Consider the following 22,316-nt stretch of genomic DNA (forward strand, 5'->3'; position numbering starts at 1 on the left):
CCACTCCAGAGTGACAGAAGAAGACACCACCCTCCTACAGCATGTCGAGAGGCTATGGACACTAGAGACAATGCCCTTTAAGAACGAAAAGAAAGACATTCGTTCCAAGGAAGACATTTACGCTATAGCCCTCCTCGAGCAAGAGACAAAGAGAGTCAAAGTCAACGGAGTGATGAGATACGCAACTCCACTCCTGAGGCGAGAGGGTATGCCTACCTTCCACGCCCCAAAAGAAGCGACGGAGCGGTATCTATTGAACACAGAGCGGCGCCTAGCCAGAGACCCCGCTCAGGAGACTGTGTACCGCGCTGAGATTAACAAGCTAATCACAGCGGGACACATAAAGAAAATTGACATTAAAGAGGCCGATCAGACGACCGAATCATGGTACGTGCCGCACCACAAAGTCCACCACAACGGCAAGGATCGTATTGTGTTCAACTGCAGCTACCAGATCGGATCACAAAATCTGAATAAAGAGCTCTTGCCCGGCCCAACACTCGGCCCCTCCCTACTAGGCGTGTTACTACGTTTCCGCCAGGACAAGGTGGCCATCAGCGGCGACATCAAAGGGATGTTCCTGCAGGTGAGACTAGTGGAGGAGGACAAGCCCCTGCTGCGGTTCCTATGGAGAGAGAGGATCGGGGATGAGCAACCAGCCATCTATCAATGGGAAGTCCTCCCTTTCGGAACCACATGCAGCCCATGCTGTGCTACGTTTGCACTGCAAAACACGTCGCAGAGGACCCAGCAGCTGATGAAGAGGTCCGACAAAGTGTAGGAAATAGTTTCTACGTGGACAACTGTCTGCAAAGCGTCTCGACGCCAGAAGAAGCCGAGGCCCTTCTACTCAAGCTCCGCGCCTCCCTGATCAAAGGCGGCTTTGATCTCAGGCAGTGGGCCAGCAGCGACCCGCAAGTATTGCGCAGCCTCTCCCCCGAGGACAAGGCAGCAAGCAGCGAGACCTGGATGGCGACCATCCCAGGAGAAGCCCAAGAAATGACATTAGGACTAGTCTAGCGCTTCAAAACAGACTCGCTCCATTATAAACACACACCCCTGACCAAGGAGCAGGGAAGGTCGACTGCACTACCGACCACCAGACGGAGTGTATACAGAACACTCGCCAGACAATATGACCCGTTGGGATGTATTCTACCTTACACCACCAGGGCAAAGATGATTGTAAGAGCGTTATGGGACAAGGACCAGGGCTGGGACGACCCCATACCTGAACACCTTGCATCCACATGGAGAGAGTGGGAGACGGAACTCAGCTCACTCCCAGGTGTCAACATACGCCGCAGCTACTTCCCACCCACAGTGAGGCCGGAGACGTGCCAGATGGACCTGCACGTCTTCAGCGACGCCTCCGAAGTAGCCTACGGTTCGGTGGCCTACTTGCGTGCCCGAGAGGAGGGAGGAGAAATACATACTGCTTTCATCCTGGCCCGCTCAAGAATAGCCCCACGAAAGCAACAATCTATCCCGCGTCTAGAGCTCTGTGCAGCCCTAGCAGGAGCGCAACTCGCCACGTTAATCCAACGTGAACTCACCATTCCGGTGCAAAGAACAATCTTGTGGTCAGACTCCACGACAGTACTCACATGGATCCGGTCTGATTCGTGCAGATACAAGGTCTTCGTGGGAGTCAGAGTCACAGAGATTCAAGATTTAACAGAAGTAGCAAGCTGGAGGTATGTGGACACAAAACACAACCCAGCTGACGTCATCACCCGGGGAATGTCCCTGGATGACCTCACCCGTCACAACCTATACAGTGACGGGCCAGAGTTCCTCAAGCTCCCGGAAGAAGAGTGGCCTACACCCACCCCACGGGAAGCGAGTAAAGAGGAGGCAGAAAACAAGAAATCTATGTTCTGTGGATTGAACACACTCGTCTCCACAGACCCCGACATAGACGATTGCCTCACCCTAGAGAGTGCGCAGCTAAAGACATTCCTGTGGCACCACCCAGAGGTTCAGCTCACTACTGACATTACTGCAGCTGACTACGAAGAAGCAGAACTTCTTCTACTACAACGAGCCCAGAGAGACTCGTTCCCCGATGAGCTAGACTGTCTACAGGGAGCAAAGCCCGTCCCATCAGACAGCAGACTGCTCCACCTAGCCCCCGAGAGCGACGCCCATGGTCTCATCAGAGTGGGTGGTCGTCTGCGGAGAGCTCCAGACTTACCGGATGACGTCAAGTACCCGATAGTCTTAAACAGCCGACACAAGGTCACAGAGCTGATCATAAAGAAATACGACGAGGATGTGCATCACGCCGGGGCAGAGAGAGTCTTCGCGGAGATCAGACGTCGTTATTGGATACTGCAAGGGAGAGAAGCAGTGCGGCGCTTCCAGCGAACCTGTCTAGACTGTCGTAAGTGGCGAGCGCAGCCCAGTATACCCCGGATGGCTGACCTACCTCCCTGTCGCCTCCGACTCGGCGACAAGCCTTTTCACTCCACCGGTATGGACTGTTTCGGCCCGCTGTATATAAAGAAAGGAAGAGGAACCGAGAAGCGGTGGGGTATTGTATTCAAATGCATGACCACCCGAGCGATGCATATAGAACTCCTTCCAACCATGAGCACAGACTCATTCCTTATGGCCTTCCGAAGATTCACATCGCGGAAAGGTAAACCGTCTATATTGTTGTCTGATCACGGGACAAACTTCAAAGGCGGAGAAAGAGAGCTGAGAGAGAGCTTCCAAGCTATGGGCCCAGAACTTAAGACCCACCTCGCTCCATCCCAGATTGACTTCCAGTTTAATCCCCCGAACGCACCTCACTTCGGTGGAACTTGGGAACGAGAAGTACGTTCAATAAAGACAGCCCTGTACGCCGTGCTTGGGGCCCAGACCGTGGCGGAAGAAGTCCTAATGACAGTCCTCACGGAGATCGAGGGAGTATTGAACTCAAAGCCCCTCGGTTACATCTCAAGTGATGTAGCAGATGTCGACCCAGTCACCCCCAACACACTCTTGATGGGGCGGCTGGACCCCGCGCTACCACAGACAATGTACAGGCCTGAAGAAGCGAACGGCCGAAGAATGTGGAGGTACAGTCAAGTATTGGCTGACAAGTTTTGGAACAGCTTCCTACTCCACTATCTACCGTCTCTACAGACCCGCCAGAAATGGGTGAAAGAGAGAGACAATTTGACAGAAGGAACAGTCGTCATGATTATCGACCAGTCACTACCCCGAGCTATGTGGCCGGCTGGCCGCGTAAGCAAAGTGATCACCGGTGCCGACGGAAAGGTCCGAGCAGCCGAAGTGCTCGTCCAAGGACGGATCTACACCCGACCCGTGGCGAGGCTAATAGAACTGCCAAGGCTCCCCGATACTATCGATGACGACCATGACCCCATGACTTTGTGAACTGCCCGACCCCTCACAACAGACATTGAGTAGTGGACAGTGCGGTTAATCTGTCTCTGCTTAGCTAATTAGGTGGGACTAATTAGGGGGCGGCTGTTACAAAGGATCAGATTAAACCGAATATATATATTTATTTATTGATATATATTGCATAGTATTTGTATATCGTTTGATATCCCTTGTATATTCCTTGTACATATACACAGAATATCCCTTTAGCCTACTACAGACCATAATATTTCATTCTCCTATTGGACAGCGGTCCACCGGCGCCAGGGACCGGCCTCCGGAGTCAGGTTCAAAGTCACCGTCAAGACATGTCTGGACATGCCCGGCCTTGTCCAGGGATACGCGACAGAAATGAGATTGGCACTAGTTTGTTCACCGTGCGTATAAATACGGCGCAGGTGAATACAGAAGCACTTAGTCAGAAGTCAGAGTTACCAATAAGTTGAAGCCTCACCCACGATACAACGTGCGGTGAAGTATGGCCTGTTTGGCCCCAGAATAGAGCATTGAGACCGCGTGCGAATTAATAACTGAATTGTCAGAGTTTGGCGCTATACCGTCGAGTGCGACATATTTCTATTAAGTCAATAATAGTCTATTTGTGTATAGTGTATCGTGCGGCTAAAGTTCTACAGTGACCAGCATCTCCAACGCTTCCTCGTATTAGCTAGAGTTCTTATCCAGGCTGGGCTGACCACATGGCGCTTTCACCCGAGGAGACCTAGACTAGAACCGTATGGACATGTACACTGGATTAATCTACCCGACGACTACATAGCCCTTTGCGGCTGGAATATATTTGCTTTGGTCCTGTGATTTATGGAGCGGATAATCGCCGACGCCTGCACGTGTTGGATTTACCCCGCGAGGAGTCAAGTCGAGTCGGCGCCTCAGAGAGCCTGAGGCCGACTAGCTTTCTTCACTGTGGAGCTACAGTCTACGGAGAACAGCTGTATTCGTCTGTGGATCAAGAGGCTATTGCACCAGCTCCTGTACCTGGAGTCTCCTTAGTCATCGTTGACCAGACGTTCTACTACCGACAGATCTTCTACCCCTGCTGGCTTACAACCAGGGGGACCCTTCCAGTATCTCCCGCTATATTACTAGTGTACCATAGATATAATTCCCTAAGATTCAGGTTGTATAATTACCTCCTGCGTAACCAGAGAATGGACATTCATTGTTGATTTGCCTACGCACATTCCTTTGCCTTACAAGTGCATTCAAAGAATAATGTAAAGTATATTATGTACCCTTTGCTCCATTAAATACTTGATTATACCTTTGTGTGGAACCGATTTCATTGTGGGAAGTGTTCATCATATTCATATATCGTGTACTGTATGGCCAGTAATTAAAGTACATAAAGCGGTAGTGGTTTAATGATACCATACTTATCAATACAGTCAGGGAATTGTACCCCTCAGTTACAGGGTGCATCAATCAGTGGCTGCGCGTCCGCTCCCCCTTTTGTTCCCAATAAGGTTGGAGCGGAACGCTCAGACAGATGAAACATAACGAAGGTTATCCTATAACCCTAAGTAGAATTTTTTTTTCAGCGCCTGGGTGGGCGATATGGCCAAAAATCATATCACAATAACGATATGATAATGTTATCATATCACTCGATATCGATAATTAAGTATTAAAAAGAAAGAAAAGAAAAAAGATTACATTTAGTTTTTTTTAAACAACAGATGTATGTTTATTTTGCAGCAATTCTTTGTCGTTGCCGCCATCTTTAGTGTTACAGCCAGGGCCGGACTGGCCATCGGGAGCACCGGGAGTTCTCCCGGTGGCCTGACCTGGACAGATTAAAAAAAAAAAAAAAATTATATATATATATATATATATATATATTTTTTTTTTAAATTATTATTATTATAATATTTTTTGCCCACAGTCAGGCCACTGAACTTAGACGCCATTGTTTCTAGTTGCGGCGGTGCGATAGTTAGATAATAGGTGGGTGGGGTGGGGGGAACAACCAGGATTTCACTGTCTGCGACAGAGTTTACAGCCCCTCAGACGACTCAGCCCTGCTAGTCTCACACAAGGATCAGAACACACTAGAACAGATGCTAGGTGAAGAACTTGCAGGGGTCAGCAGGTGGCTTTCGGACAACAGGCTTTCTCTTCACCTAGGTAAGACAGAGGCAGTACTATTAGGCTCCAAGCCCAAGCTCAGGAAAGCACGGGAGTTTAACATCCAGTTAGGAGCTGTAACCCTAAAACAGCAACAAAAAAAAAAAAAAAAAAAAACGAAGTATCTAGGCTGTATGATAGACGGAAGCCTAGATGGGGAGGCTATGGCCTCCCAAGTACTGGGCAAAGTCAACGCCCGCACCCGGTACCTATAGCTAGGAAAGCCAACCTCCTTGGCAGAGATAGCCTCAGGCTACTAGCAAATAGCCTAGTACTCTGCCACTTTGACTATGGTAGCGTGTCGTGGTTCGAGGGCCTGACAGTGACCATAAAAAAGAAGCTTCAGGTTTCCCAAAATAAGCTGGTAAGGGTGGTAATGGGTCTTGGCCCTCGCACCCAAGGGAGGAGTCACTTTCAGAAGCTAAACTGGCTTCCTGTGGAGGCCAGAGTTACCCAGCTCAGACTGAACATAGTGCACAATATTATAAACCAAAGGTCCCCTAGATACCTCCAGAACTACTTCACCCCGGTCAACGAATCCCACAACCACAGAACTAGAGCAAGCATAGCAAACCTGAAGCCTGCTTCTTTCCGATCCAAACTGGGCCAGTGCTCCCTTACTTTCTCTGGAGCCCAGGATTGGAACAAGCTGCCTATCCCCATCAAGCAGAGCTTGAACCTCCACAGCTTCAAGAGAAGCGTCAGGAAGTGGCTCATGGACAGAATGGAGGAATAGCCCCCTATAGTTTGAATGGGTTTCCAACCAGTTTTTAGTTATTGTGGGGTATACAATTTTAGCGATAGGTTAGTCTTATAATGTTTTAAATGTATGTGTTTTGTGTTATTGTCGTGTTTTTGTTGTGGCCTAACAGCCCTGGGACCATGACGGAAATAAGGGTTTTTACTCTTTCTCATGTTATCCTTTGGATCCTTGTTGTGTGTTTTTAATCCATCAATAAAAGCAATCAATCAATCACACTCCAGTTCTCAGGCTGCAGCTGGTTTGAAAGCGAAAGTAAACAGGCTTCTCTGCTGGCTGTGGCTCCAGGAGAGTTGAATAGTTCTGGCTCTGCTAGTTTCTTTTCTATCTTTTGGCACTTTTTTGGTGGACAAACCACCATGATTCGTGACTGGAGACTAGCTCTGCTAGCACACATAGTCTACTCTACTGTGTACAGACAGTTTCAAACTGTATTTTAAATTAGAAAGCAAACTAAATAAATGGACAAGAAAAAAATAAATCTCAATTTGGTCAGTATTGTCATTTGGACAAGCAAAGCCATTACTTTAAGTTGCAGGCAAGAAAGACAAGTCTGTCCACTGTCTCTGTTGCAGGTCACAATAAAATAAAAATAAAATAAAAACGTTTTTTATTGATATTTATTTTTATTATCGATCGATGTACAAGCAAAACTGTACATTGGAATATTGACAAAGCCATACTTGGTCATTTACTGTACATTGGAGGGGGTTGGGTTGCATGAATATACTTTCCCTAAGGTGGTTGTCTTTCCGCGTTCGGTTTGCGCGATCTGATTGGCCACTGACGTTTCTGGTCATGTGACATTGTGCGCCAATCGTGTGCCGGCAAGTTCTGCGCCAATTTCCGGGTCTAACAGCCTGCAAACTACCTAACGCCTAGTTTATCACTGGTTAAGCTTAGGCGACTCTTTCGAAGTTGGTTATGGTTAGAGTTTGGAATCAGGGCTGGTGTTTTATCGCCATGCTCTAAGACAAACTCTAACCTTAACCAACTTCGAAAGAGTGCCTAAGCTTAACCGTCGAAAGAACTTGCCGTCACACGATTGGCCGCACATGTCACATGACCAGAAACATCAGTGGTCAATCAGATCGCGCAAACCGACAACCACCTTAGGGAAAGTATTCACGCGTTACCGCATAGGACATTTGCAGGGACCAGTTTCGAATAGCAGTCTCCCGTAGGTGTTCTTTGAGAGTGGTTTTGAAAGTGGGTATAGTGATTCACATTCCTTTACAGCTTTGGGTAGGGCGTTCCACATTGATGTGGCATAATTGCGAAACGTGTTTAGTCCCTTGTTTGAGCCGAATCTGGGTTTAACATGATTTGTGGAGCTCCCTCTGGTGTTGTGATCGTGGTATTCACTGACCTTTGGGAAGTATTTTGACATGTACATGGGCACCTTGGTCGTGTAGTGTATCTTGTAGACCAGGGGTTCCCAAACTTTTCCGGCCGCGACCCAAAAATAACGGGGTCAGAGAGCCGCGACCCCCACTATTATAGGAGGTAAACATTTTTTTTTTTTTTTTTTTTATAAATGGAAATGTATGGTTGAAACATGCACACGTTCAAACGCACACACACTAATAAGCATTGGAGGCTTTTAACCAGGGCCGGACTGGGGAAATCATTCAGGCCAGGAAATATAGTGCAAAATATAGCCCCAGTCAGGCCACTTTTTAAGCAGGGGGTCTGGGGGTCCCCCACCAGGACATTTCTTGTTACAAAGACTTCATTTCATTTTTTTTTAATTTGTACCCTTTAAATGCCAGTGTTTGTGATGGCATCACAAATTATTGTTAAAAAAACAGGCTAGCATATGTATGATTAGCAACAACACTGATTTTGATGGATTTTCAGTTTTTTTGTAATGTCAGATTGAAAATAATACAATCTTTTATTCAACTCTCAGCCCTGATCATAACACCACATATTAATTTTATAATCCTAACCCTTTAAATGCCAGTGTGTGTGATGGCATATATTTGCAATATATCAAATGCAAAATAGATTTTTCTGGGGGGGATTATTACAGGCTAGCATGTGTCAATGATTAGCAACAACAGTTTTTTGTAAGGGTCCACCAATCACATGCGGCTCCTTTTGTGTGTGTGTGTGAGTGTGTGTGTGTGTGTGTGTGAGAGCAAGAGAGAGAGAGAGAGAGAGAGAGAGAGAGAGAGAGAGAGAGAGAGAGAGAGAGAGAGAGAGAGAGAGAGAGAGAGAGAGAGAGAGAGAGAGTTCTCCAACTTGTGTGAGTTGCAGTGATCTCCTGGTTGTTCCCCACCTAGGTTATCTAACTATTGCGCTGCTGCAACTAGAAACACTGTCCTGGCCTGCTTCTAAGTTCAGTGGCCTGACAGATTTTTTATTTCTTTTTTTAATCATCTGGCGACCCACCCGCGGCGGCTCGCGACCCTCCTTTTGGTCGCAACCCCGACTTTGGGAACCACTGTTGTAGACCAGGCCCATTGCAAGTTGCTGTACTCTGTCGTCTACTCTAAGCCATCCTAGGTTGTCAAAGTGGGCAGGGGTGAGGTGGGTTCTAGGAGTAAGGTCAAGCAGTAGTCTGACCAGTTTGTTTTGAGATGTTTGTAACTGTAACACCGTAATTGGCCTATTAATTGAAGCTGTGACGCAAAGAGAACACCGAGGTTTGATTGATTGATTGATTGAAAATTTTATTAACAGATTGCAGAATGGGTACAATACAGTACAGCTCAATACACACAATTGTTAAGGGGATGCAGACCAGAGAAATACTTTGGACGAAACGAAATTATTCTCAGTTGTTGAAAAATACTTTTTCTCAACGAAACTCCCCCTCTCCGTACAAGTCTCTGTTGGAAGCCTCCTCCTCATCGAAAATATCCTCCTCGTTTTCTGCCAACTGAGGTCATGGTGCTTCCTTCCAGTCCTGCTCAGCTGCAGCTATTTCCGCTAGGCTGTATTGTGTCACATGACGGACGATCAAAAGTCGTGGTATATAAACTATGATGAAGTTCACCCACATCCAGAGCAAAACGAGTCTTCTCCACCCTTAGACACAGACGCAATGGAGAGGCATGCTGACGCTGTCAATTTCCAAGAATGCGTGTAAATCTTCAAGACGGTGGACACAAAAAACTTAGAAGAAAATAGTTTGGAGACGACTCCCCAATTCCAGCACGGGATACCCTGCACGCAGGGCGAAGATATACTAAAGAGGTTGGAAAACTGACATGGTAAAAAGTTTAGAAGCGCGCAACGATGTCTGAGGCAGCAAAGACCGAACACATTCCAGAGGAGGCTTCGGGAAATGGAAAAGGCATGTCTAACGGTGCGACTGCGAGTACTGAAAAAACTAAAGATGTAAGTGATACAATACGCTCTATCTATTGCTGACGTTATCACTTTGTCGCCGTTACATTTGGTGCAGGCATAGAAACAAAAAGCAGCCCATGTATCATGATTATCGAAATAAAACAAAATAAGATTGTAGCCTAATGTAATGTTGAGAAATATGAAACCGCCCTTGAAGTTGTAGGCAACCTTTGCTTGCACAGCTGTTTGAAGCACCTACTAAATGCATCTTGGGCTGTGACCATACTAGAGTAGTAGGCTACACTGATTGCTCCTGTGGACGTGTTATTAGTCCACTTTGAACAAGGGTTTGCTCTTCTTGAGAGCACCAAATACAGTTTGATTATTTTGATAGAAACAACAACAACATAAATACAACAAACAACATTATCCTGTTATTAATAATATGATTTGTATTTTTTATGTTTTTTCTTTGTTTTATTTGCCTAAAAGATCCCCTCCATTCATAAACATGTTTCTTTATGGTTACCTCCTCTTGGATGCAGACTGACTTTGACTATATTGTTATTTGTGCTTTGTGCAGAACTTCACCAGAGCATCTTTTTCACATTCTTCCCTAGCCCCTTACGTGACTGCGAGCGAGCGGTAGAGACCCAGGCTCGCTCGCAGTCACGTAAGGGGCTAATTCTTCCCCTGGAGAGGGCTTCTCTGTACTTCCCTGCACTCTTGAGTTGTGTGATGTCACTAATTGGTCGAACCTCTCTTTGTCCAGTATGTGGTAACTTGACACATTTTAGCTTCAGCTACACAGAAAGCTGAATAAGTATTTTACATGTCTTGAAAGAATATAAGCTGCTGATTTGGAATTCCTGGTAAATATCAATGGGTCCTTGTCAGTGTTGTAGTCGAGTCACTAAATCTCGAGTCGGAGTCGAGTCTCAAGTCCCCAGTGTTCGAGTCCAAGTCCGAATCACCAAAGAAGAGCCTGAGTCGAGTCCCCATTACCCTAGTCCGAGTCCAAGTCATCAAGGTTGAGTCCACTCCACTCTGGCAGTCAAAGAGCAGACATACAAATAAAAGGTCTACATTAAACATAAATGACACTGGTTTCAAAGGGAGTTTATTTACTTTGTGACACAATAGCCAAACAAATGCACTAGCCATCAATATCTTATGCCTAATGATTAAAAAAAAAAAAACTATCAATTAACACGTGCAAGTCCTCGTCTGCACGTCATCAGTGCTCAAGTCGAGTCACGAGTCCTGAAAATCAGTCCTGGACTCGAGTCCTACAACACTGGTTCTTGTTGCCAATTTGTGACATAGATCCTTGCATCTCAATGAGGGTAAAGGTGTAGAGATGCTGCTATGCCAATTTCAGTAGTTTATTAAACAATCTGGTGGGAAAATAATATGTTTATATACAAATTGTTAATTCGAAGTGCATCATGTCGAAGTGTCCTTGAGCAAGACACTTAACCCCTAACTGCTCCCGATTAGCAGTTTGGCACCTTGCATGGTTCTGTTTCGTTAAGGGGCTCAGCTTGGCATCACCTTACTGCACTATCTCGCGTACGTGCACGCGCACTGAATAAATTCCACAAATGTACCTTTAATACCAGTATTAGTCTGACCACACCCCTCATCAGCTTACCTTCATAAGCAGGTGTGTGGTCACCTGCTCTCCTCCTTCTCGCTTTCACCACAAGGAAAGTGCCTCGGTAGTACCCCACTTGACGTGTTTGTTAGTTGAAAAGAGTTGTGACTGGTTTACATTGTGCTTAACCTTTTCTTCTCTCACTTTGTTGTATAAGAAAAGGTTTGGGTCATAATGTATTCCGCGGAGAGTAGACCCACTAGACCTACTCTTCACCACCGGTTCTCCATTCCCGCCTCCGTCGTGCGCCTCGGTGCTGGGCTGTTGCCACTCTCGTGGTTGCCGACCCAGCCCGGGAGACTGCCGGTGGATAGTTTTCCTCACCGACGAGCCGAGGGTTCGGTGCCGTCGCTCCGGCGATGGCCTGATCTCGACTCTGGTTCCTCTGGTTCTGGGGAATCGCCCGTTGATGAACGGGGGATTGTTTTGGAGCCGGAGGATTTGCGACGAAAACTTTTTGCGTCTGCTCGCTCGCGTCGCAAGATGGTGGCGTGCAGACGCGAACGGCCTGGGTTTGGGGAATTGCTGGAGACCAGCGAGGATGCGTCCGACTCTGGATTTCTGATGGAAACTGAGGACTTCATGGAGGAGGCGGACGGATTCTTGTATGATGGTCCCGTGGAGGAGAGTATCCCTCCTCCGGAGACCCCGGAGGGGGGAGAAATGGCTCCATGGGGCGCCTTGTTCGAGGATGTCGAGGAACCACCTTGGCCTCATCAGCAGGATGCCCTACTGTCGGCCGCATCGGATTGTGGCTCCTTGACCAGTCGCAGCCTGCTGTATGCGAGGGATGCGGGGTCGGTGGAGGAAGGTTCGCAGGGGGAACTGCGGGCCTTGTTTCCCGAGCTCATGGCGGTAGCCGCCACCGCAAACGGTGTGCCGCTGCCGCTGCCATTGCCTGCACCTGTCCCTGATGACCTCATAGGCCATCCCTGGCAGCGTCCCCCAGTGAGAGGGGTGGACGTTGTCTACCCATTTTTCCCATTGATGGGGGCCTATGTTCGTCGGGGTCAGGCGGTGTCCAACATCATGGGACAAACTCCCGCCTACGTACCAGTTACGCGGGTGTCAGGGTTAGTCAAAGGTATGGGGGAGGGCGTGCCTCGGCTTGACAATCCGATGGCCGCGCTCCTCTGTCCGGATATGGTGTGGGAACCCCTATACGGATCCCACTTCTGACGTGCTGTTTGAAAGCTTGGTTATGCGACAACGCCAGCATACGCCCCTTCCGCCGGGGCGGCTGTTTTCAGCTGTCCTTTCTGGCGCCTGCCTCGTCCGCAGTTTTCCAGGCTTGGGTTGACAGCCTGTTGCCTGGTCTTTCCCCGGTGCACTGCCTGCTTCCGTTGGTTACCTCTTGTGTGTTATGACCATGCTGTCTGCCTGTTGCAGGGCTTGTGTTCCAGGCGGTGTGCTGTTGGGGAGGACAGGGCCCGCTCGGCTGAGGGGCCTTTTGTCCGGATACGCTGACGATGTGGGGGGCGGGGTCACTAGGTGCCCCCTGGTGGGGTCTTGATGCTGGCATCATGGACTTCTCCGGGCCCCCATTCCAGGGAGTCCAGTCCTTTTGGTGGGTCTGGGTCTTCCTTCGCGCTCCGCTGCTACGGCCTTGCCACAGGGTTGGGTTTGCCCTTGACCCTGTGATTCTGGGGGCAGTAACGAGGTTGTTCTTCCGTTCGTTCCCGGGTGGCATGCGGGTTGTGCGTGTGTGTAGTCGTGGGGTCAAGCCACGGTCTGCTCACCCTGTGCGTTGAGTTGCTTGAGTGCCTCTTCGCACGGTCGGGTCCGTCGCCTTCCCGTGAAGCCCCTAATAGGGGGGATACCCTCCATTAGGGGGGGTCGGGGGGGCTCGGCCCTCCCTGTTCTGATGGTTGTGGGGGGCTGTCAGCGGGGTGTATTTGTCAGCCAGCGGCTCCGCTTGGCCTCCCTTGTGCAGTAAGGTGATGTCAAGCTGAGCCCCTTAACGAAACAGAACGTTAGGTTATGGCTATAACCAAGTTCTGTTAGTTAGGGGCGACGCTTGGCATCAGACGGCCGCTGCAGCCCTTGACCTCACCTTGTGGTGAAAGCTTGGGAAGGAGGAGAGCAGGTGACCACACACCTGCTTATGAAGGTAAGCTGATGAGGGGTGTGGTCAGACTAATACTGGTATTAAAGGTACATTTGTGGAATTTATTCAGTGCGCATGCACGTACGCGAGATAGTGCAGTAAGGTGATGCCATGCAGTAAGGTGATGCCAAGCGTCGCCCCTAACTAACAGAACTTGGTTATAGCCATAACCTAACGTTCCCTCTGCTGTTGGTGTGTGAGTGAATGGGTGAGGAACAAATTGTAAAGCGCTTTGGATAAAAGTTCTATCTAATGCAGCCATTCTGCCATTTACATGTCAAATTCACGAGTGTCAAACAAGGAATACATTCTGAGATGACATTCAAAGTGTTTCATCATATTCTATTTTAAACATGATTTGATATACAACATCATTACATGGTGGTTCCCCCACTTGTAGCCTGTATGATTGTGAATAACAACTACTAATCAAAGGAAAGCTAATTATGTTTCTGTACAAGACTCAGCTTGTTGCAGCTTGCTGACAAGGTTGTCTATATGGTATTTCAATGTAGATTTCTCATCGAGCCAGATGCCAAGATGTTTATACTCAGTGACTCTCTCAATGCTAGAACCGCTCACAGTGGATATACAGTAAACCACTAAATTCTTTATTTCTAGCTCTAGCAAACGGCATGGCCTTTGTTTTACTTGCATTAAGCACCAATTTAAGATTAACAAGCTCTTAATCTTAAAGAATTAAAGGAAGATTGCAAGTTTTCAACAGCCAGTTGTACAGAATCAGCAGTACACACAAAGATGAGCTTGACAACCATTCAAAAACAATATCATTGATATGAATGGAAGAGGACTGGGCCCAAAATTTTACCTTGTGGCACACCTTTTGTTATTGACACAAATTCAGACTGGGCATTTCCCGACTTCACACACTGTCACCTCTCAAACAAATACACAGTAAATTTCGCAGAGTACATTTTACTCAAACTGAGTACATTTTCCTCAAACTGACTCAGTTTGAGTAAAATGTACTCTGTTTGAGTAAAATGTACTCTGCGAAATTTACTCTGTAGTTCTGAAACCAATCGCATGCCTCAAACCAATACTAGATCATCTTTGTAAGAGCAACCGTATTAAATGCTTTACAGTACCATCAGAGTAGTATCATTATTGATTCAAGCTGTAGCATACAGCGTATATATCGGACTAGGGATGGGCAGAAGTCACGAAATTGCTATTCAATAGTCACTGGGAAGTGGGAACTATTCAAATACTAATCTAACCCCCCCCCCCCTTCCACATTAACATATGATTTTGTTTTTACTTAATAACGAACGTGAGATAATCTAATGTTAGCCTGCTGGGAGTCTCACAGGTTCTGGGTGTTGAGGCGATGTGAGCAGAGAAGCACAGCCGGTCGTCCAGGACCACATGTAGGTTCTTGGCGGTCGGGGATGGAACTATGTTCTCCACTAATTTGAAAGGTCGCTCAGTCAGTTGGGAGGCTTCAGCCGGCAGGTGAAGTAGCTCCATTTTGCATAGGACAGGCAACCCAACATCTGTTCAGAGACAGAGAAAGCCCCTAATCGCACTCAAAGATAAACCTCTTTGCATTTGGAGCCCCGTTTGATCAAAGGCAATTAATTCCTGTCCTGTGCTCCTCATCCCGTCTTTGTTCTACTAGACCAGGGGTTCTCAAACCTTTTTACACCACAACCCCATTTTATTTAGGATTGTTTTTTGGCAACCCCACACATAACACTTTCACTGCCCAAGCTTAAAATCCTTTTTACCTCCTTGAATGCCCAGCACCACTTCAATGTTAACGTTAATATCGCCTAATCTATGTTTTAAATTATGGCTATGTGTCCAATCTGCCCATCGCTTATCAAAGACTCATTTTCCAGTCAACATTGTCGTAGCAGATTGTTTTTTTATCGCTTCATTTCCGTTTTCTAGCATTTTGAAAAGCACTCGTTTTCATGGAAAAATGAAGACATTCCATGATAATCGCCCTTTATTGGAATATTCTAGAACGTTGTAATTTTTCGGCCTATTTATGAATCGCCCTCAAATAAACGCTAGATTATCGATAGTACATGTGCACGCACGCACGCTCTGGCCGCGAGCTGAAAATCGATTCTCCTATTTCCTGACCGCTCTCAGTCAATCAGCCATATCACATAAAAGCTTATATCTCCGTGAAAACGAGTCTGATTATCCTAAGACTGGTAACATAGATTCCTTACCTGAGATCAGATGGTATCCAAATGGATTATTCCAATTCCTGATCGCCATTCGAAAAAATCAATCCTTTTATTGATTCACCATGTATACTGTAAAAACACATAATCCCCGCTGCTCTGAGGCTCACTAGTGGAGCTGATCGACCCCGGCTGCGTGAGTGAGAAGTAAAATGTGGAGTCAGGGATTTTTTTTCTCATTCATTTTCATTGAGTTCAATCCAAAAGGGTGAATTACCATCTGGGAGACGATAGGGGGCGCTTTTTTCACATCTGAGCGCCTGGAGTGGCTGAATTTCCAACGGTAGACTCTGTTGATGAAATATGATTTCATGAAAATAAAAACGAGAAAATACGAGAATTCTCGTGAGTGGGCATTCAACCCGCGGGGGGTTAGCCAGAGAAAACTCGGGTTGGGCAATCAAAGTGTTAATGTATCGCGTAATTTCAACATGGAAATAAGGAATATCAAAATAAAAGCACACGTTGTTGAACTTGATCATGCATATTTATTAGAAAATTGTATTACAGCACTATGTTATCAATGAAATTAATTCATATATCAACAAAATCAATGGAATTGTTTCTGTATACACATTTATAAAACGAGGCATATTTAGCCAAAATATGTTGCCCGAACATGAAAAGAAAATGCGCTCACGTGCGCTTTGGCGGAGATCCGCTTCTACTCTGAAAATCCGGCCTCACAGAGGTATGTTGATGAGAAGGGGACAAGCTTTCTCAGCGCAGCATTACACAACACTGGGTACTCATTCCGGACTGATATCCAGAACTTTGAGGGCCTGTCCACTGAACTTTCAGTAGCTCGTCACACGAAAGACTAATTACTAGGGATGCTCGATATTGGCTTTTTTACCGATACCGATATTCCGATATTGTCCAACTCTTAATTTCCGATACCGATATCAACCGATATAAACCGATACCGATATATGCAGGGTTTCCCACCCCAAAAAACGGAATAATTTCAGGTAACTAATAATTTCACTGGATATATATATAACAAATATTGTTATTGTTTTTAATTTTTTTTAAACCGATACCGATATTTTCCGATATCACATTTTACTGCCGATATCGGCCGATAATATCGGTCGGCCGATAATATCGGACATCCCTACTAATTACCCCAACATCTCTGCTGATTAACCTGGAGTGTCACTAACGGAGTTTCGTAATCCAGCTCATCATTATCAGCACATTTTTCTGCCAATGGGTTGTTTTTGTCTGCAAGGAAAATCTGCGCTTCTCTGAGTTAAAAAAGGTGATTTAATACTCTGCCTCGAGATAACCAGCTGCTATACCACACTGAAGTGAGGTGGCTATGTGCAGAGCCCGTTTCATCACAACCAACCGGCACCGCTTCTGACAACAAACCTATCCATTGCAAGTCCAGGTTACACACAAAAGACCAGACCCCCGGCCCCTTGTGACTGCAACTTGTTCTTGTTCGCAGACGACTCAGCCCTGCTGGTCTCTGACTAGAACAAGTTACAGGTTGAAAAAAAACTCAGCTCGGAACTAGGCAAAATCTGCATATGGCTCGCTGATAACAAACTATTATTACACATGGGCAATACACATGGGCAAAACAGAGTCCATTCTCTTCGGTTCAAATAACAAACTCAGCAAGACCGACGGCTTCTCAGTTACAGTGGGTGACAATATTGTCACAAGGAAAGATGAAATTATCTACCTGGGCTCCATCCTAGAGGCTAATCTTTCCTGTGACAAAATGGCATCCAATGTAATAAAAAAAGTCAACCAACGAACTCGATTCTTGTACCGGATCTCCTCTCTGGTAAACAAGAACACCCTGAGGACTCTGGCAGGAGCACTCATCCAAGGGTACTACGACTATGCTTGCACCTCATGGTACCAAAGCACCTCAAAGGCGCTAAAAACAAAATGACAAACATCTCAAAACAAACTGGTCAGACTACTGCTTGACCTTACTCCTAGAACCCACCTCACCCCTGCCCACTTTGACAACCTAGGATGGCTTAGAGTAGACGACAGAGTACAGTAACTTGCAATGGGCCTGGTCTACAAGATACACTACACGACCAAGGTACCCATGTACATGTCAAAATACTTCCAAAAGATCAGTGAATACCACGATCACAACACCAGAGGGAGCTCCACAAATCATGTTAAACCCAGATTCGGCTCAAACAAGGGACTAAACACGTTTCGCAATTATGCCACATCAATGTGGAACGCCCTACCCAAAGCTGTAAAGGAATGTGAATCACTACCCACTTTCAAAAACACTCTCAAAAAAACACCTACGGGAGACTGCAATTCCAAACTGGCCCATGTAAATGTCCTAACCCAACCCCCTCCAATGTACAGTAAATGACCAAGTATGGTTGTCAATATTCCAATGTACAGTTTTGCTTGTACAGTTGTACAGTGTTCCCCCCCCACCCCTCCTGTCCAACCCCCACCCCCCCGCCCCCCCACCCCACCCACCGAACCATCCACTGCATCCCCTTAACAATTGTGTGTATTGAGCTGTGCTGTATTGTACCCATTCTGCAATCTGTTAATAAAGTTTTCAATCGATCAATCAATCCCTCCCACGATTATACATGCGCAGGATGTAGTGAGATGTGTATTGGAATACTTTGTGTCGGCCTCCGTTGATGAAGGGGCGAGACATGGCAAATACACACGGCTGCCGAGTGGAAAACTCGATCGGATAATCTTTTTTTTTGCCAATGTCACCTACCCGCGACCCCACTTTGGGTCCCGCTGTACTAGACGATGCTTCAACAATGAGATTCTGACGATATTTCCTTGCCTCTTGTCTCGTTTCAGGACTTTGACCTCGCCTCTGTCTACGTGTCAGACGCTCAGTACAACAGGAACATCTTCTTCAACACTACGCCCCAAGCGGTGAGGTATGGATCCATGCGTGTGTTGAAAGCACTACACCTCTGGAGTACATCACGTATAGTAGAACAGTTACCTCTCCACTTGTCAATTGGCATCAGTAGAGGTGCAGGTTCACAAAGATGGCAGCCACCTGGATTGAAATCATTCAGACCTCCTAGCCTGGCAAGAGCAGATGTTGACATGTAATTCTCTGAACTGTGGTCCATGTTAATTGCCTCAAACCTATAAGCCACCACTGTGTGAATTACTGGAACATCCAATTATTCATTCAGATGAAATCTGTTCATCCAAGCAATTCTGGATACTTGCTTCCAATCTCCTGTTATCACACTATTATTTGATTCATTCGTATCCTGTTGTCATACTGTGACAGATTCGGGAGGGGGGGGGGGGTTTAATGAGCTGTCACCAGATTGGAATGAATAAACTGCGCACAACACAAAGTAGAAGCAAGTTTAACAGATATTTTAATGCTGTTTAGGGGGGAGTAAGAGGTAAGTGTAAGTGTCAGGCAGTCCATTATCCAAGAGAATCGTTGTTGGCGGGGGTCGGTACACGGAGGTCGGTTCTCATACGTTGAGGAGCTGATCTGGGAGAAGAGACGTCGGGCAAGCGGGGGTCGGTACCAAACCGGGCTCTCAAACAGTCGAAGGGTCGGGCACACAGCGGGGATCTCCTTCCAAAAACAGTCATACACAGCATTGGCTACGCATACAGCAATCACTTCCTCTTCTCTCTCTCTCCTCTTTAGGCGAGTCAATATATGGTTTAACCCCAAAAAAATTCATACAAAAGGTTTTTCAATGGATTCTGGTAGTATTGGGCGTGCTAAATAACATACTAAAAGTCGACCAAAATCGACCCCTCCGAAAGCCGTCATTTCCACGATGGCGTCCCAGATGGCGCCGGGGCGATTAAAATGGCTATACAGTATCTCAAATTAAGAAAATGGTGCAAAGGATTTCTCAACTGATTCTGGTACCTCTGGGCATGCTCACTAACATACTAAAAATCTAGGAAAATACACCTTCCAGAAAGGCTTCATTTTCAAGATGGCGTCCAAAATTGCGGCTGGCCAAGCTTAAAATGGCTATATATATGTCAATATAAAAATTATATAAATGATTTTGTCATTTGATTCTGGTACCCCAAGTACCCCTAGACATACTTAGGAACATACTAAAGTTTTAGGGAAATACACCTTCCGAATAGGCTTAATTTTCAAAATGGTGTCCAAAATGACGACTGGGAGCTTAGAATGCCTGTATCTCAAATGGGAAAACATTTCTAAAGGATTTATAAACTGATTCTGGCACCTCTATACATTAATAACGAGCAAAATATCTAGCTAAATATATCTGCTAGGAATGCATCATTTGCATCATCAAAATGGCTGCCTGTAGCTTATTTTGGCTAAAATTTAAATTGGTTATTATATTCAACCTAGAAAGCTGGCTTTGGTGTTGAACACAAAATAAATGACCCACTTATTGTGGTCTTTAGGCCTACTCATCATCATCTTCAGGATCCTCTGGGAGAAACTTGTTATGTGGATTGTCACATTCATGAAGTTGACATGGTCCACAGACAGTAGTACAAGGTAGTCCATATTTTCTGCATGAGCAGCGAAGTGTCTTGCAGGCAGTGGTACAGTTACAATGAATGACCTTCAAGAGACTGTCTGGAGCAGCATTCATTGTTGACATGAGTGGGACAAATCTATTGTCCTGCAGGTTCCAGCCCCAGTCTAGAGCATCTATACCATCATCTGTTCCCATCCAGACCATGACCTGGTAGTATGCTCTACGACAGTGGAATTTGGTAGCAGATTCAGTTGGTGGTAGTCGTTCAGGCGTTACCGTTGATGAAGCTGAGACAACCTTCTTGCTGAAAATGTTATCTCATTTTTGCAAGCGAATCTGTGCACTTTCCACCAAAAAAGACAGCCATTGCTTGGCACCCAAGGTCATCGATCACATCTGTTGTCTGGTTTGGTACAGTGAATGCATTGGCACAAGCCTGAAGGACAGGATCCCCTTTTACAAGTTTTTGGAACGCTGTCTTTTTGCCAACTCCGAAGATGTTGTCACAGCCAGTCACAGCATGGATGAACAGCAACTGAGAACACACATCCTGTCCGAGTACTTCTTTCAAATGGTTTATGGCGTACACTTTAAAACTGCCATCAGCTTTCGACTTGTCTGATCTGAAATAAAGGCCCTTGCTATCTCTCTGTGCATAGTAAAGAAGTAAGACGAGGAGATCAGTATCTTCTCCAATCAGCGTCGTGGTGTGAAGAAGAGATGATCCCACTGCGGCCCTTACTATGTCTACATCAGCATCTCCAAGTGAATTGACCACAGTGCAATCCCGTTCTTTCAGTTCATCACTTATCATGTGGATCAGTTTCTGTTTATTCAGATCTCTTGACAGGAACTCCTCCTTCTTACCTGAGAACTCTGTCTCAGCAGTGCAGTTGACAATGGGATGAATATTGTATCCTCTTCTTTGATGTGTGTTGTCTTTAATGGATGGCCCATCCTCATAGCCATCAAACACAATGGTTGTAGCTGAGCCATAATGTTGGATGGTGAAGTCTGCATATGACTGTGCAATTTTACCATAGCTTTGTCCGTGCTTCCATTGTATTCAGTGAAGGAGTGAACCACCATCAAGAACATAATGCTCCGTTTCTGGTACAGAATCTAGGATTGCATCACTTGCATGATCACAGATCGCGTGCGCTAGTTGTGGTTTATCAGCTTTGCGGAAGACGTTTCCGGCTTCAAAGAGGGCAGGAGGGAAAGGACTGAGTTCGTAACGCATAACCTCCTCCAATGACAGCTCTCCAGTTTGGGAGACAATAAGGAAACGTTGAAAAAGAAGTGCAGAATCAATGATTCGATCAGGAGCAACCTTGATAGACGATTTTTGTCCAAGGGTTATGGCTTTATCCTTTCTACTAAATGAAAATGTGAATGCCGGCTGTCCGATCATTTTGTGCATGATGTTGCGTCCAACAGAGTCATAATCATGCACGTTCACTCCATCCTCAGCGACAACACCTGTAACAACATTCCTTAAAGAAGAGTCTGGAGAGAAAGGTGAACATATAGCAAGTTTTGAAGTGATCTTCTCCAGGTCAGCAGCATCCCTTTTCATCCTTGCCTCTGTTGAATCCTTGTGCTGTTCTGATGTTGTGTATGTCTGGTTTGAGAACTCCTGCATTGCGGTGTTATACTCTGATGTTATGCCCTTTGACATTGTCCAAAGGGATCTCTGATTGTCGGCCATTCCACTTCCATGTGTCATCCCTCCTGTAGTCAATGACCTCATCAATGTTGTTTCGTTTACAAGATCTGAGCTGAGGCCTGCCCATGATTGGCTGCTGCGACGGATAACATGAAAACCCTTTTCAAATTGTCTGAAGACATCTGGGTGGTTGATGTGAAGCTGACTCATCTCTTGGACATAAAAGTGTGCCGATTTCAAGTAATTGTAATGCCCAGCCGCAGCGAATATCGGCATGCATTCAGAAACAGCGCGTAGGTGCAAAAGCCAGGAACCTGTGCGATCTGCTGTTATCAGTGACCTAGCAACTTCTAACATGTGTTGGTAATTTAGCCACAACTGACTAGTTTTGGATCTAGCACACAGTTCCATCTTCCTTTTTCCCAGCTCTTCATTTATTGTAATGAGGGTCTCTGATGTGAACACTGTTTCCAATGGCATTTCACCCTTAACTATTGAGGTATACATTGCTTCAGACTGTTCAACCATTGCTGCAAATTCATGACTATCATCTACCATTTCTGATATTATCAT

At 46.1% G+C, this 22,316-nt stretch overlaps 1 protein-coding gene across 1 annotated transcript in view; it reads left to right on the top strand.

The window, feature by feature from the left end:
- Positions 1 to 9,246: 9,246 nt before the first annotated feature.
- tpcn3 (two pore segment channel 3) overlaps positions 9,247 to 22,316 on the top strand; it is a 144,562-nt gene continuing 131,492 nt past the window's right edge. Inside the window, exons 1-2 of the mRNA XM_084317981.1 lie at positions 9,247 to 9,652; positions 18,414 to 18,496. Of these exons, the coding sequence (XP_084174107.1) occupies positions 9,551 to 9,652; positions 18,414 to 18,496 (185 nt within the window). The 5' untranslated portion in view covers positions 9,247 to 9,550. The remainder of the gene's footprint in view (positions 9,653 to 18,413; positions 18,497 to 22,316) is intronic.

Source organism: Notolepis coatsorum, assembly GCF_963971535.1.
Source record: "Notolepis coatsorum genome assembly, chromosome: 7".
NCBI classification, from domain to species: Eukaryota; Metazoa; Chordata; class Actinopteri; order Aulopiformes; family Paralepididae; genus Notolepis; species Notolepis coatsorum.